Raw genomic sequence first — 13,805 nt, 5'->3', positions numbered from 1 at the left:
ACGAGACGCCAAGCCCCGTTGGGCTGCGGTGAAGCACAGAGGAACAGGGAGCAATAATCCGGCCAAACACACACAATTCTCAGACTGCGCCTACAGGCAGTGAATCGATCTGATTGGTTGTAGCAAGTAAAAGACTAAAGAATGACATCACAAAGGTCCAAACATCACCTAAAGGATTAAAGATTGACATCACATAGCCTAAAACTAGTTGAAACTAGATGATAGTTACATCAGTACAAAACAGTCACTTGACCTCACACCCAACAGGTCATGAACTCAACTCAAACAGGCATGAACCCAGACATGAGACACAACCCCAAACAAACTTCCTGCATGACTCGAGTCATGACAGTCTCAGAGTCTCTTTGCATACCACAAAGCAGCTTTGGCTTCACCAGTGTCTGACTGTAATCTGTCACTGATGTCATATCTGCAAGCAACAGCGTCTTGCACACTGATCCAAACTGGCTTGGTTGCCAAGTTCCGTGGCTCCTGCTGATTGTCAGGCCCCCCTTCAGATACTGTCCACCTCCAGATCGACTTGAGCACATGAGGGCAGCAGATTAGTCCACCTTAAAGGGAGTCTTGGCTCAATGATAGGCTGTTATGTAACATTTCCTACAAGGATGGCCACGTGGCCTCGGAGCGCGGACCATCTGCCTTGATCTATCCAAATCCCCTCCTCACTCAGCTAGAACGGACACCTGTGATGTGAACAATTTGCCAATTGTTGTTTTGATCAACTGTGGCGTCACAAAAGAAAGAAAGGCTGAACAGGCAGCTCAACCTCTTTCAGCTATGATTCAGTGTGATGATGAATCATATGAAGTAGAAGTGGGGAAATAACACCAAGTTTGAAAAAACCCAAAACAACCTTGGGTGTGAAGCGGTGTGCTCATTATTTCCTGGTTGGATGCGTGCACCAGCTAGTCCCTGCTTCCCATACGTGGGTGAGCTCAGCAAAGCTGGGATTGCATCTCCGTTGACACCTCCGCACAGTCAACATGCAGCGAGATAGAGAAACATGCAGACAGAGTGACTGGGATGAAGACGACAGAGGTTGCCAGAGAGAGACGCGTTAAAAAGAGGGAGGGAGAGTGAAAGAGAGACAAATGAGATATTTGAAGAGAAGGCAGAAGTAGTCAAGTAGTAAAATTTGATCAGCATTTTTTTGAGCGTGTCACAGCAGCAGGACACAATCTATCTAACTTTAAGGACATTTTCAAATGCAACATGGAAGCTGTTTGGCTCCTGCAAACCTGAGGAATTGAAGTGGACTTACTCATTAGAATTTTTTTTAACTCTCCAAATGATGACATGAAGATATGATGCCTATACATTATCAGTAATTAAGAATTGAAGCTGCTAAGCTCAGAGGTAAGTCGGAAAATGTAACATTCAAGTCATTTATAGGCTTGTTACAAATAATTTGTATTTGAAAGGGGAATTTTCTCCAAAAGTGACGACGTTTTGACCAGTTTGCTGATTAACAACATGATATAAATGAGAGGATTTCGTATATCAACAGGGCCCAACAATTTTCCATAATTATTGCATGCATGTGTGTGTGTCTGTGTTTTTGGTTCTTAAGCTCGACTCCTCAAAGCCCAGTGTGCAATGTCAGCCCACGCTGTTTCCCGTTGCCAAGGAAACTATTGCCCAGTGCTAAAATCAGTTCTGGGCTGTGAGAGCATGAGTGTGTTTCCAAAGAGAAGAATATTCATGTGTGAACTGTGACAGTTTTTTTTTTGTTTTTTTTTTAAAGAGGAAGTCAACCTTAAATATTTCTTGACAATAATATATGTGACCTCACTAGTCTCAACATGACATTCTGATTAATATAACATTTGTGGAATATGAGTTGTAAAGCAAAATCCAGCCATTTTTTTTAGCCATCCCAGAGGGCGACCATTTTGTCGCCATTTTGTTGTCGAGTGAAAATGACATCACAGTTACTCAGGGCTCAGGCAACGAGCAATCACGGCTCACTTGTTTTCTGAAGCTGAGTTGTGATTGGTTGTTACCTGAGCCCTGAGCAACTGTGATGTCATTTTCACTCGGTAGCATATGGCAAAATGGCCGCCTTCTGATGTTGATAAAAATTGCTGGATTTTACTGCTTAACTCCTATTCCACTAACGGAATATTAACCAGAATACCGTATTTAGACTGGTGTGGCTGCATAGAACATATTATTGTCAATCATTTATTTATTTTCTTTTTTATTTTTGGGAGGGAGGGGGTGACTTCCCTTTTAAACAAGTATTCTGTAATTTATACAGTAAATTCTGTCGTGTAAAGTTGACTTTATTAAAGTAAATTTTGACTCTATTCAGATAGGGACCAAATAGACTCAGTTTTATAGTAAACTAAGATTTAAACTCCCTTTTAAACAAGTATTCTGTAATTTATACAGTAAATTCTGTCGTGTAAAGTTGACTTTATTAAAGTAAATTTTGACTCTATTCAGATAGGGACCAAATAGACTCAGTTTTATAGTAAACTAAGATTTAAACTAGGACATGAGGGTTAAGGATCAAACTAACGAGCTTCAGCTTGAGAGACTGCCACACTACCATCTGAGTTCTTTCCCTTCTACTATTTGCTTTTCTCCAAGAGACCAAAGACATCATTTTGGAATCTTCCTCCAAGAGACCAAAAACGATGTCTTTGGTCTCATTGTGATGACTCGAGTCATGCAGGAGGTATGTTTGGGTTTTGTCTCGAGTCATGCAGGAGTAACAATGATCAGAGCAAGCAGGAGCGCTTCTAGGATGTCCTGGATTTGTTGAAAAAACGTCTCTTTGGTGCTCTTCAGTAAAGGGATCCACAAAGCATGTCCAAAAAAGAGAAAAAACTGACACACTCAAAGGGTTTGCACATGAAAGGCCTTTAATTTTGAAATAAAGGCCTTTCACGTGCAAACCCTTTGAGTGCCTCATTTTTTTCTCTTTTTTGAGGAGTAATGTTTGGGTCTGGTCTAATGTCTGGGGTCACACCTGGGTTAAGTTTTAGTTCATGACTGATAATCTAGTTTCAACTAATTTTAGGCTGTGTGATGTTATATGATGTTTGGAACTCTCTGTAGGAACTATGTTATGTCAGGGATCTTTAATCACGTTACTGAAGAATCTTTTATGCTATATGATGTTTGCTGATGTCAGGGACTATCTGTAATTACTGGGTTAACAGCCAATCAGAGATTTCCATGTCAGTAATGGTACTCACATGTCTAGCTAGCCACAACCAATGAGATTGATTGACTGTCTATATAAGGGTCTGAGAATCTGCGCCTTTGGCATCCAACCCTTCAGCACACAACACTCATGGAGGAAGATTCCATGATTGCATGACTGCAGCTGACATGAGCAATATACTAGCAGAAAGTAGGAGCTACGTAGTTCAGGGAGTAGATCGTCTGTCTCCCAAGCTGAAGGTTGTGAGTTTGTTCCTCAACCCTTGACTGACTTTTTTGTAAATTCTTTGTTTTACTCTCTTCCAAGTGTAAATATTACTCAAAAACTGACTCTATTTGTTCCCTATCTAAATAGAATCAAATTTATTCTACAGAATTTACTGTGATGATGTGACTGATCTTCCTACCTTCTTTGTCTCAACTGGTTCTCCGCTTGTCTTCAACATCCCTCTAAGATGGCTGTCAACAGTTTCCCCATCTTCCTCCTGCTACTGATCAGCTCTTGCACATCGCACCCATCACCTCCTCCTCCCCTGGGATGTAGTGAGCACGTGGAGCCCCCTTACAGAGTGCTGTGCGACCTGGAGTCGGTATGGGGCGTCGTTCTGGAGGCAGTGGCCTGCAGCGGGGGCCTCACCTCTCTAATCCTCGCTACGCTCCTGCTCGTCAAACTTGGCTCTATTTCGGACCCGGCCAGGCGTTCTGGCGTGGGACCCCTTCTCCTGCTCCTGGGCACACTCATTGGGATATTCACCATCTCTCTGGCGTTCCTTGTGGGAAAGAACCAGGTCCTCTGCGTGGTTCGCAGAGCCTTCTGGGGCCCCCTCTTCGCCCTTTGCTTCTCAAGCTTGCTGGTCCAGGGTCTGAGGCTGAGGAGGCTGGTGGCCGGGAAGACGAGCCCATCAGGAAGCACGCTGGCTGCGCTGGGCTTGGCGCTGGCCTTGGTTCAGGGGATTATTTCTGCTGAATGGGTCCTTCTCACCGTAGTCAGGGAGGGGCATCCAGCATGCGAGTATCCGCCTTTGGACTTTGCTCTCACATGCAGCTACACCTTGGGGCTGCTCCTCATAGCCATGGGGCTCTCTCTCGGGGTGGTGTTGTGCGGAGGGGAACTGGTGGTAGAAGCAACTCCAGAAAGTGATGAGGATAGAGAAGAAGAGCATGACAAGAGGAGATGGAAGTGTAATGCGGTGTGGCTCTTCCTGGCAAGTCTGGCGTCAGCGTTGCTTTGGGTGGCCTGGCTTGGCTTTTATCTCTACGGGAGCCAAGCAGTCAGGATCAGGGGGAAAGTGGGGAGGTCCGGAGGAGGAGCGGGAAAGATGGAGGAGCGTCTGCTGGATGAGCCTGCTCTGGCGGTAGCCCTGGTTGTGCAGGGTTGGATCCTTCTACTCTTCCACGGCATTCCAGAGAGCCACCTGTGTCTCTGGAATCGCTCACAATGCGGCAGGCAAGATTTCTTTGACACCAGCGAGACGACAACTCCTCCACATTTCAGAGACGAGCTCCCAGCACACTCTCACCAACCCTTCCAGGAAAACCAGGCCTTTTCTATGGAGGAGCACGGTGCAAGTATGCCCATGTTGTGTGTCTCTGTGTTATTGTTACGCATTTTCTTTCAAGGGGAAGTCAACTTGAAACATTTCTTGACAATAATATGTTGTTATATGTGACCTCACTTGACTAAACATGACATTCTGATTAATATTACATTTGTGGAATAAGAGTTATGAAGCAAAATCCAGCCGTTTTTATCCATCTCAGGGGGCAGCCATTTTGCCACTTGCTGTCGACTGAAGATTGTAAAAGACGGCAAAAGAGGCTCTCGTCTTTCTAACACGTTTCTTTATTGACCACCGGAACTCCACGCGCCTGCGCACACCTCTCTCGCGAGACCCCGCGAGTTATTGACACTGAATTACCATGCAGCTATAATATATGCACAAACATAAATGTTACATCATTATATGACAAAGATGACATCACAAATGCTTAGTGATCAGGCAACGACCAATCACAGCTCACCTGTTTTCTGACGCTGAGCTGTGATTGGTTGTTAGCTGAGCACTGAGCAACACACCATATTTAGACCAGTGGGACTACATATAGAACATATTATTGTCAAAACATTTTTTGGGGGTTGACTCCACTTTAATAGTGCTGGGACTAATTTTCAGCCCTGGAGTTTCAGGGTTCAGACCAGCCCACTTTAGTTCACATTTTAATGAACATACGCAATTTTACAGTTTGCGTATCAATGTAAAATAGATGAGCATTCCCTCCAACGATATTCATATTGCATTTTATCAAAAATGTAATTTACAATTCAATGCTCTTAGAAGAGTACAGAAACCAATAAGCAAATGTACATTAAATGGGATAAGACATTTTACACTTCACAAGACACACTTACCAAATGAAATTAAACCAGCAAGATTAATGCAGCTAACACTGTACTTCCTTTTATTACTCTTATTTTGAAATGTGTTCACACCACTTCTGGTGCACACTACTGATCTGACTGACGCTAACTTGGAGAGCAACAGTCATCGTAGGAGGCTTTCCCATTATGGTTTGTGCTTTGTTACTGTAATCCTTGTGATTGTTTTGCCTCTTGTATGTTATTTTTGTTCAGACAAGATTTAATATTATTTTGTTTATTGTTACTATTTGTGGATTAAAGTTTTGCTCCTTTTGAGATGAATTTACTTTAACTTGGTGACACCCTTAGTAATAAAGGCAGGCAGTTGGTGCCTGTAATGGCCTGTTTTGTTTTTTAGAGTAACAGTTGATTGACAATGAGACAATCAACATTAGAAGACAGTGATACTTGTTATTTTATGGCTGATTATGTGTGGGCTGCTGCCTCCTTGAGTTTCAAACAATGTTCCTGAAATATCGGCCGGCCCACCCGGAATTGTCCCGCCCCTTCCAATGGCCCAGTCCGTGCCTGATAGTGTTTCAAATCTGCCTTCAAGTGTAGCTTGCGAGGTCACACGTGACATGAAGGTGGAGCAGAAACATACAACTGGAAATGTACAGTTGCTAGGCAACCAGAAACAAATCACTGGGTCTTTTTTTTCATTCAATGTCATATGAATGAATGCAAAATTAAGAGACAGCAAAAGAAACTTCCATCGAGCGGATTCATAAAAAAAGATTCTGACTTAAAGGAAGCCCAATCCACTTGGAGGTACCACTTTATGAATGTAGCCTCTATTGACATTTTCTGTAACAGAGAAAGAGAATTCTCTTCAAGAGCTTACCAAAATAGTGCATGAGAGAATCATTGGAACTAACAAGCTAACAAAATCATGCAATGTCGGTTTGTTTCCAACAGAACGTGTTCAACTATACACAGTCCAAACAAAACCCACCTTAATTATTTCACAGCCTCTTAGGCAGAGGGATATGCATGAGTCATCCCAGCTTCAGTGCTAATCTACTGACGGAGAGCTAAACAGCAAGGCACAAGGACAAACCAAACGTAGACGATGGTAGAAAGAAAGCATTAAAGTGCAGTCATATTTAAGAGACTGGCACATTACATTTGGTTGTTGTACAGTTGACTAAGGAGTGATAAAGCTAAGCTAAGCTGAACGTGACAGTGTGTAGAGAATTTAGATTTTTATTTTTATTTATTTATTTTTTAAATATCATTGTAGGTCTAGTAAAATGTCATTATATTATATTTCACCTTACAGAAAGCTGTCATGTTTAGCTATCACCTTTTAGCTTTGTATACCCCAAAGAGACAAATTTAGCAAACGTACAGTGGTAATTGGTGATGGGCTTACAAAGTGTGGAATCTCTGAGGCAACGTAATTTGTGAGCTTCAAAATGTACGTATCTGAAAGTTAGGTTGTTGCAATGTATTAGTTCACCACTAGATGGCAAACATTTGTACACGTTGCCCCTTTAAAAATGGCCAGAAAATTAAAGTCACATTTAATACATAAAGGTTAAAATAAATTATCCTTTTACTAATTGATTTCACACTTCCTTTCACAACAGCCGACATGTAATATTACAGTAATTTTGTTTGTGTGAAATAATGGCATAGTTTTACCATCTCCATAACAAACATTTCCTTTGATTCATTTGATCATGTAAGTGGGAATTCAAAATGAAACCTGCCCATATCACGTTACGCTAATGGAAATGCGGCTTCTCAATGAAAACCACTTTGATCGTTTCTAATAATAAATTAGAACAATAAATCTAATACAATGATGGGATATTTTGGAGAAAGTCATTTTATGCATGTTTAAAATGTTAATAATGACTAAATATGACTCTGAAAATTATAGTTTGCCCTTGAAAATAAATATGAACTGTTTATACTCTACAGTGCATGAACCAATCGCAACGGAGAACATCCATCCATATATTGCACAATGTATAGTGAAAAATCAATACAGGCAGTGTTTATGTATTTAATCTTACTTTGACTCCAGCATAGTCACTTTGGACAAATTAACATTTGTTTGGCTTTATGTGTCCCTAAACGTGAGTTTCACGCTGATTTAAAAAAAATTGTCTTTTCCTAGCACATTATGATTTTGAGATATTTTTTTTAATCATTTTTCTAAGCTTGACCTGCGCAATATGGATTTTACCACGTGTTGTAATTTATAGCTACGATGTTTCAGACATAAAATCCACCTGTTGATGAACCGAACCCCTAATTCATAAATTGTACTTAATATATTAATAAATTACATATATTGTATTATTATTAACATTATTATTATTATTATTATTATTATGGGGGGCTCACTGTGATGTCATTTTCAGTCGACAGCAAGTGACAAAATGACCGCCCAGTTGGAAAGACAGGTATATTTTAGAGCTGAATTCATATTCCACAAACAAAATATTACTTACAATGCCGTGTTTAGACTAGTGGGGGTGCAGAAAACATATTATTGTATTGAAAATTTGGGGTTGAATTTGCATAAAAAAATTGTAAAAATATCTTAACCAGTGCAATACTACACTGATTGTAAAACAAATGATGCACCACTCGTCTTTCAGGTCTTCGAAGTGGCAACTACCAGAGCGGTCACGGGAGTGTTCGCCCTGGCATCGCCTTCAGAGGTCACGTCTACCAACCGACTGAAATGGCTCTTGTTATGAATGGTGGTACTGTAAGTGCACCTCTCAAAATGTGTCACTCTTCAACAATTACACAATTAATCCAGCTAACTCACTTGTTTTTTATCATCATATAGATGCCCACAGCCCCCATTAACTACACTGGAAGACGACTGTGGTAATGGGACGTCAGCCCTCGTGTTACATATATTTTCCTTTTTTTCCTGATGCCTGACCTGGAGTAATAATTCAAAAGACACAACATATACAGGATAGACTGACAACAGCGCAATACATTTCATGTTTCTGCATACATGTTTGAAATCTACATTTTGAAACTCTCAACACTTGAGGACATTTTACTGGTGTGAATACCACTTACAGTGCTTTAATATTATCAACGCACAGCTGTAATATGTAAATAAGAGAGCAGGAAGTGTTTGAGGTGGGCTGTTAATGCGTGGTGTTGAGGATTATACAAACCTTCAGGATATGAATTTACAGCATTTCCTCACGTACGCTTGCTGGACATTATCTGAGCCATGCTTCTCCATATTGTCCGTAATCTTGCATCATGTGCACATGAATGTAATAGAGAGTCTATGGACAACCGAAAAAGCCATTTACCTATACACTCAATAGTGAAATCATTAGGTACACTTTTTACCTGCATTATCTATCTATTGCCTTGGATCTCATTAGATTAGTGATTCCCAACCAGGAGGCCATGACACCCGATTGAGCCGTGTGAGGTCATCACTTATTCAAGTTTACTTCACTTTGCTGAAAATAATTCTTCATTATTTATTTATTTATTTATTTTTTAATGCCGATTCTGATGTTTGGTGGAATTATGTTCAGATAACTTATTAAGTGCGCAATTAAGTTATATAATGAATAAAATAACCTTTTTTTTTGTCCCCTAACACTTACAGCAACAAAGATATAAATTATAAGACGAGCATTTGATTGTTTTACTACGGAGCCCCAAAGGTGATATGGTAGAAAAAAAACTTTGCGTTCCAGATTGCGAGGGAACGCTCGCAAAGTAGGGTTTTTCCCGCTACCATGTCACCTTAGGTGCTCCATAAACACTTCCGGGTCATCTTCCATATGACCAAAAGAGGATGGAACGTGTAAACAAAGCAGTGGGAAAATACATACTCCTAGTCTCTTTGCGAAAGCTTTCCCACTGCTTTGTTTCATGTTTACAAACGTTCTATCCTCGTCGCTTTTGGTCACATGGAAGATGACCCGGAAGTGTTTACGGAGCACGTCTTTGTGAGGGAACGCAAAGTTGATTTGCGAAGGGAACACAATCTCGCAATTTTTGCGAGGGAACGCAAAGTTGTTGTTTTTTCTACGTCACCTTAGGGCTCCGTATTTTACAATATTTTGTAAGAATCTTTAGATTATGAGCATATAGTAGATGGATGCAGTATATAAACTCCATAATGTGAATAAATTACTGGCTTTGCCATGAATAGACATGTTTCTCAGTTGTCAAAAAGATTTTTGACAGAGCTACATTTTAAATATGTTTCAACGTGAGCCAATCTTTTTCTAATTCGTTTCTTAAAAGTTTCCCAACAGTTTCTTTTCGATAATTGTGTGTCACGGTGGATTCAAGAACATATAACATGCTGTTATTGTTCTCCTTCTCCACTTGTTAGCAAAATAATTTGCTGCAAAAATGGCTACCAGCTTCAGAAGGAACATGAATGTAACCTGATAATCAGCCATTACAGTGGTAAATGCTGGCGGTGTTCGGAGCAAGGCCACGTGACAACTGGCCGGCGGTTGGCGGTCTCTGGAGGTTTTTGGATTGAATCAGAGCAGCTTTGGATTGAATGGAGTCACAGCCACACCCGTCACCATAGGCGGCCCATAGGGGTCCGTGCCCGCCCACCAAGATGATTGTGCCCGCCCATTTGAGGCATAGATCTCTAAAATGGTTCTCCTTTTTTTATTGTTATATTTTTGTCAGGAACTATGAAGTGTGGTGGTGGACCCAAATGCAGGAGGCGGACGAGTCAGGGAGGCAGAGGTGCGAAAAAGGAGTAAATTTAATCCAACAAAAACTAAAGTTGCAAACAGGGCTTGGTGACTAAGAATAACAAAAATACCAAAGGGAAAAACTAAACAGGAGCAGACTAAACTATGGCAGCATGGAGGTGGGGAAACAAGAATAATGAACCGACAAACATTGAAACGAAAACCGATAACTAAGTACACACACTAATTACACACGACGAGACACAGATGGGCAAGACACAAGTGGAAGGGGGTGCTGATTGGTTGGCACATGAGGAAGGGCAGGCAAACACAGGTGGACATGGAAAGGCTTAACGAGACTAGGGAAGACCAGGAAATCAGAACATAAACATGACAAACTAAAAACCCAACAAAAACAAAGCAAAACCCACCCTAAACAGAACCAAAACATGACAATTTTTCCATTCATTCGGTTTAGCACTCTTATATACGAGTCTCAGTAAACGCAACACAGGTCTCCCGGTGTCGGAGGTATGTTACGTTTGTGTTGGCTACTTCAGTTCATTGCTTCTAATGCTCGCCACTCGCCGAATTGTTCTTGTTTTTGGCTACGGCCAACGGTGGCCGTTTGTACAAGACAACTAAAAAGGGTGACATTGCCAAGTAACGTTTTCTGGCGGCATTCTTGCAAGATGTCACAATATGAAGAAATATTGGTATGGTTTTGTTTGATTGATAGCCTTAGTCTTAGATAGTTTTAGCTGCAAGAGCCATCACAGTCATACTGAAAATAATGCTAGGTATGCCTTACGCTGACTTATACGCATACGCGACAAATATGTCAATGTTGGCGTGCAATGCAAGAGTCATATACATTTTGTACAAGTGAAGCTGCAAGTTTCTGAGGATGCTGGCGCACAACACAAGTGAGGAGGGACATAGCCTACTACAAACTACTTTTGTGTCGGCAACTAAAGAGTCACTTGGAAAAAAAAACAAAAAAACTACGGGACCCACATATCATTTGGGCATCTACTATGAGGTAGGATTTTACTTTCCTTTTTAATTCTGCTGCAGACACCGTTCAAACAGGTGGCCCGTTCGAAGCAATATGTCAGCACATCCGCCCTATTGGATGTGGCAATATTACATCGGCAAAAATAGTAAGATTGACTTTGAATGGGATAAGATAATCAAAGGTAATAATAATTCCTTATTAATCCAATGAGTTGTGGCTTGATGATCCATCTCCAAGGAAAAACAGAAGGAGGCATCTTTACAAATAGCTTCACTTTGCTTCATCCAATATGCCTGCGGCGTCAACGTACTCACGACGCCACTGCAGTCTACTTTATGTGTGTACTGTAAATGCGGTCTATGATAATACTGTCAGCGGGCGCCATTCAATGGATAGATGCACGACAGTGCTACATAAATTTATCCAAATATATTGGGCAAGTTAATGCTGTCAGTATGGTATTCATAATAATTGGGCCCGCCCATGCATTTCATGTGCCCCCCTTAAGCCTGGGCTCTGGTGACGGGTCTGGTCACAGCATCATCTAGTGAGCAAAAAATGCAAGTGCACAATTCGCAGTGACTCCAACATAGAATTTGTTTATGATAAATTAAGAGACTACAGCGGTGTTTAATCGGCAAAACTCTGGCCGATTATGGTTATTTTTAAATATCGGCTAATATAATCGCCAGACAAATTGATGAGTCATATAACATATAATTCTTCATCTATCTATGCTAGCGAGTAGCGATGTATAGTGACAAGGCAGAACAATTCTTCAATTAGATTTCAGAAAGAACAATAAATGACCTTTTACAATTCATACAAAAGAATAGGTCATAACTTCAACTCAATTTGTGAATAAATTGAGACAATATGGTAATTTCAGTATTCATTAATTTTGTGGAATTTTTGTTTGGTAGTGTGCCATTACATATTTTTAATGTAAAATGGATGCCTTGGCTCAATGACGCCTGGGAAACACTGCATTAGTTTATACAAGTGTACCTAATGATGTGACAAATGAGTGGAAATATATGTAATACAGTACAAGGTTTAAAATATCTTGGAAGCTGTATTTTGCACTTTATAAAAGCTAATATGGTCTCTGTGTGGTAATATTGAGATGTATTATATTGTAAAAGGTAAACTATTTTGCCAGTATTATTTTATTTGGTGTTTTCTAAGATTTTGATGTCCATATTGAGTATAAAACACACTCACGCACACATTGCAAGATGTCAAAGGATCCCATTACTATTGACATCTGGCCATCATTATGATATTATTTGATACAACTGGACTGACTAACAAGAGTGTGATGCAGACATTAAGCTCAACCAGTTTTGATATACTTTTTATTGTGATGTGTGCGTGTTGCCAAAGTGTTACGTATGAGTGTCGCTGTAGTGTATCATGGCAATGTGTTTCTTACAAAATTGTTCAACTTTTTTTTCTAAATTGAAACATAAAAAAAACAACAACAACCTTTGTTTACAAATACTACTGTTTTTTCAGCCCATGCAGTACTGTTTAATACAAGCTATGACTCAAAATATTCAGTATTGTTGTGGGTGTTCGAATGCATCGGTAAGACTCAGAACAGAAAGAATAATGTCACTGCGGCCAATCTAATCAAGTGCCCCGTTTTGCACTAAATCTGACTTTTGAGCTATTGTGAGTTGTCTGTAATGTTGCTTTTGTTAGTGAGATTTATGCTACAATTTTGTATACTGCAAAAATTAACTTGACATTTTACATTGTTATGTAATATTCTAATATAAATGACTTTCAATTAAGTGTGTCCTACAATGTGAAAAGCACTGGTATTTAACTTTTACTGATTTTATGGCAATTGCACTGTCTCTATTGTATGGCAGCATAACATGAATGTTTGTAATGTCATTTGCACAGAGTGATTAATACATCAGCGCACATTTTCTCTTAAAGGTTGCCTTCATTTGTCATCGGATTCCTGTCCTGGTATGATTGCACTGTAATAATACCTGTTCATGTTCCTCATTAGGGTTGCGGGTGTGCTGGAGCCTATCCCAATCACAATTGAAATTGGTCAAAAGGCTGGTCACTGGTGGCAAGTCAATTGCAAGGCACACAGACAAACCAGCATTCACAATAACACCTATGGGCAATTCACCCAGTCCCAGAATGATTTATTGATTGATTGATTGATTGATTGATTGAACATATAAACACATTACAACGTCAAGATATAAAAATAAAAATTAAAGAGAAGGATCATCAATAGATGTCATAGTTCAACCCAGTTTACACGTTAAAGGGAGTAGGAAGAAGTACAAATACTTATCTAGTTCTACCCGTATTACTCATGTCAATACACTAGTAGTTGTTCGTTTTCAACAATATATCATAAATAAAAACCAAACAAGTATATGTTCATGTTCATACCAGAATTGTATATTGTTCTAACAGTTTTTAACCACTTTACAGAAACACATTTGCTTTGTTTAATCTTACCTTGATT

At 40.0% G+C, this 13,805-nt stretch overlaps 1 protein-coding gene across 3 annotated transcripts; it reads left to right on the top strand.

The window, feature by feature from the left end:
* Positions 1-971: 971 nt before the first annotated feature.
* Positions 972-13,267, top strand: gprc5bb (G protein-coupled receptor, class C, group 5, member Bb). Of its 3 annotated transcripts, none has more exons than XM_077524052.1 (4): positions 972-1,377; positions 3,651-4,764; positions 8,230-8,342; positions 8,427-13,267. In XM_077524052.1, exons 2-4 carry the CDS (start codon positions 3,651-3,653, stop codon positions 8,469-8,471), a joined length of 1,272 nt encoding a protein of 423 aa, XP_077380178.1. In that variant the 5' UTR covers positions 972-1,377; the 3' UTR covers positions 8,472-13,267. The 3 variants fall into 3 exon arrangements, with proteins under 3 accessions (XP_077380178.1, XP_077380177.1, XP_077380180.1); XM_077524051.1 differs by lacking the exon at positions 972-1,377 and adding an exon at positions 3,217-3,435; XM_077524054.1 differs by lacking the exon at positions 972-1,377 and adding an exon at positions 3,304-3,435 and having other exon boundaries at positions 3,570-4,764.
* Positions 13,268-13,805: the final 538 nt, after the last annotated feature.

The sequence above is a fragment of the Festucalex cinctus genome, chromosome 6 (assembly GCF_051991245.1).
Source record: "Festucalex cinctus isolate MCC-2025b chromosome 6, RoL_Fcin_1.0, whole genome shotgun sequence".
Taxonomy (NCBI): Eukaryota; Metazoa; Chordata; class Actinopteri; order Syngnathiformes; family Syngnathidae; genus Festucalex; species Festucalex cinctus.
Note: the sequence above shows the minus strand (reverse complement) of the source record. Positions and strands in the feature narration are given on the sequence as shown.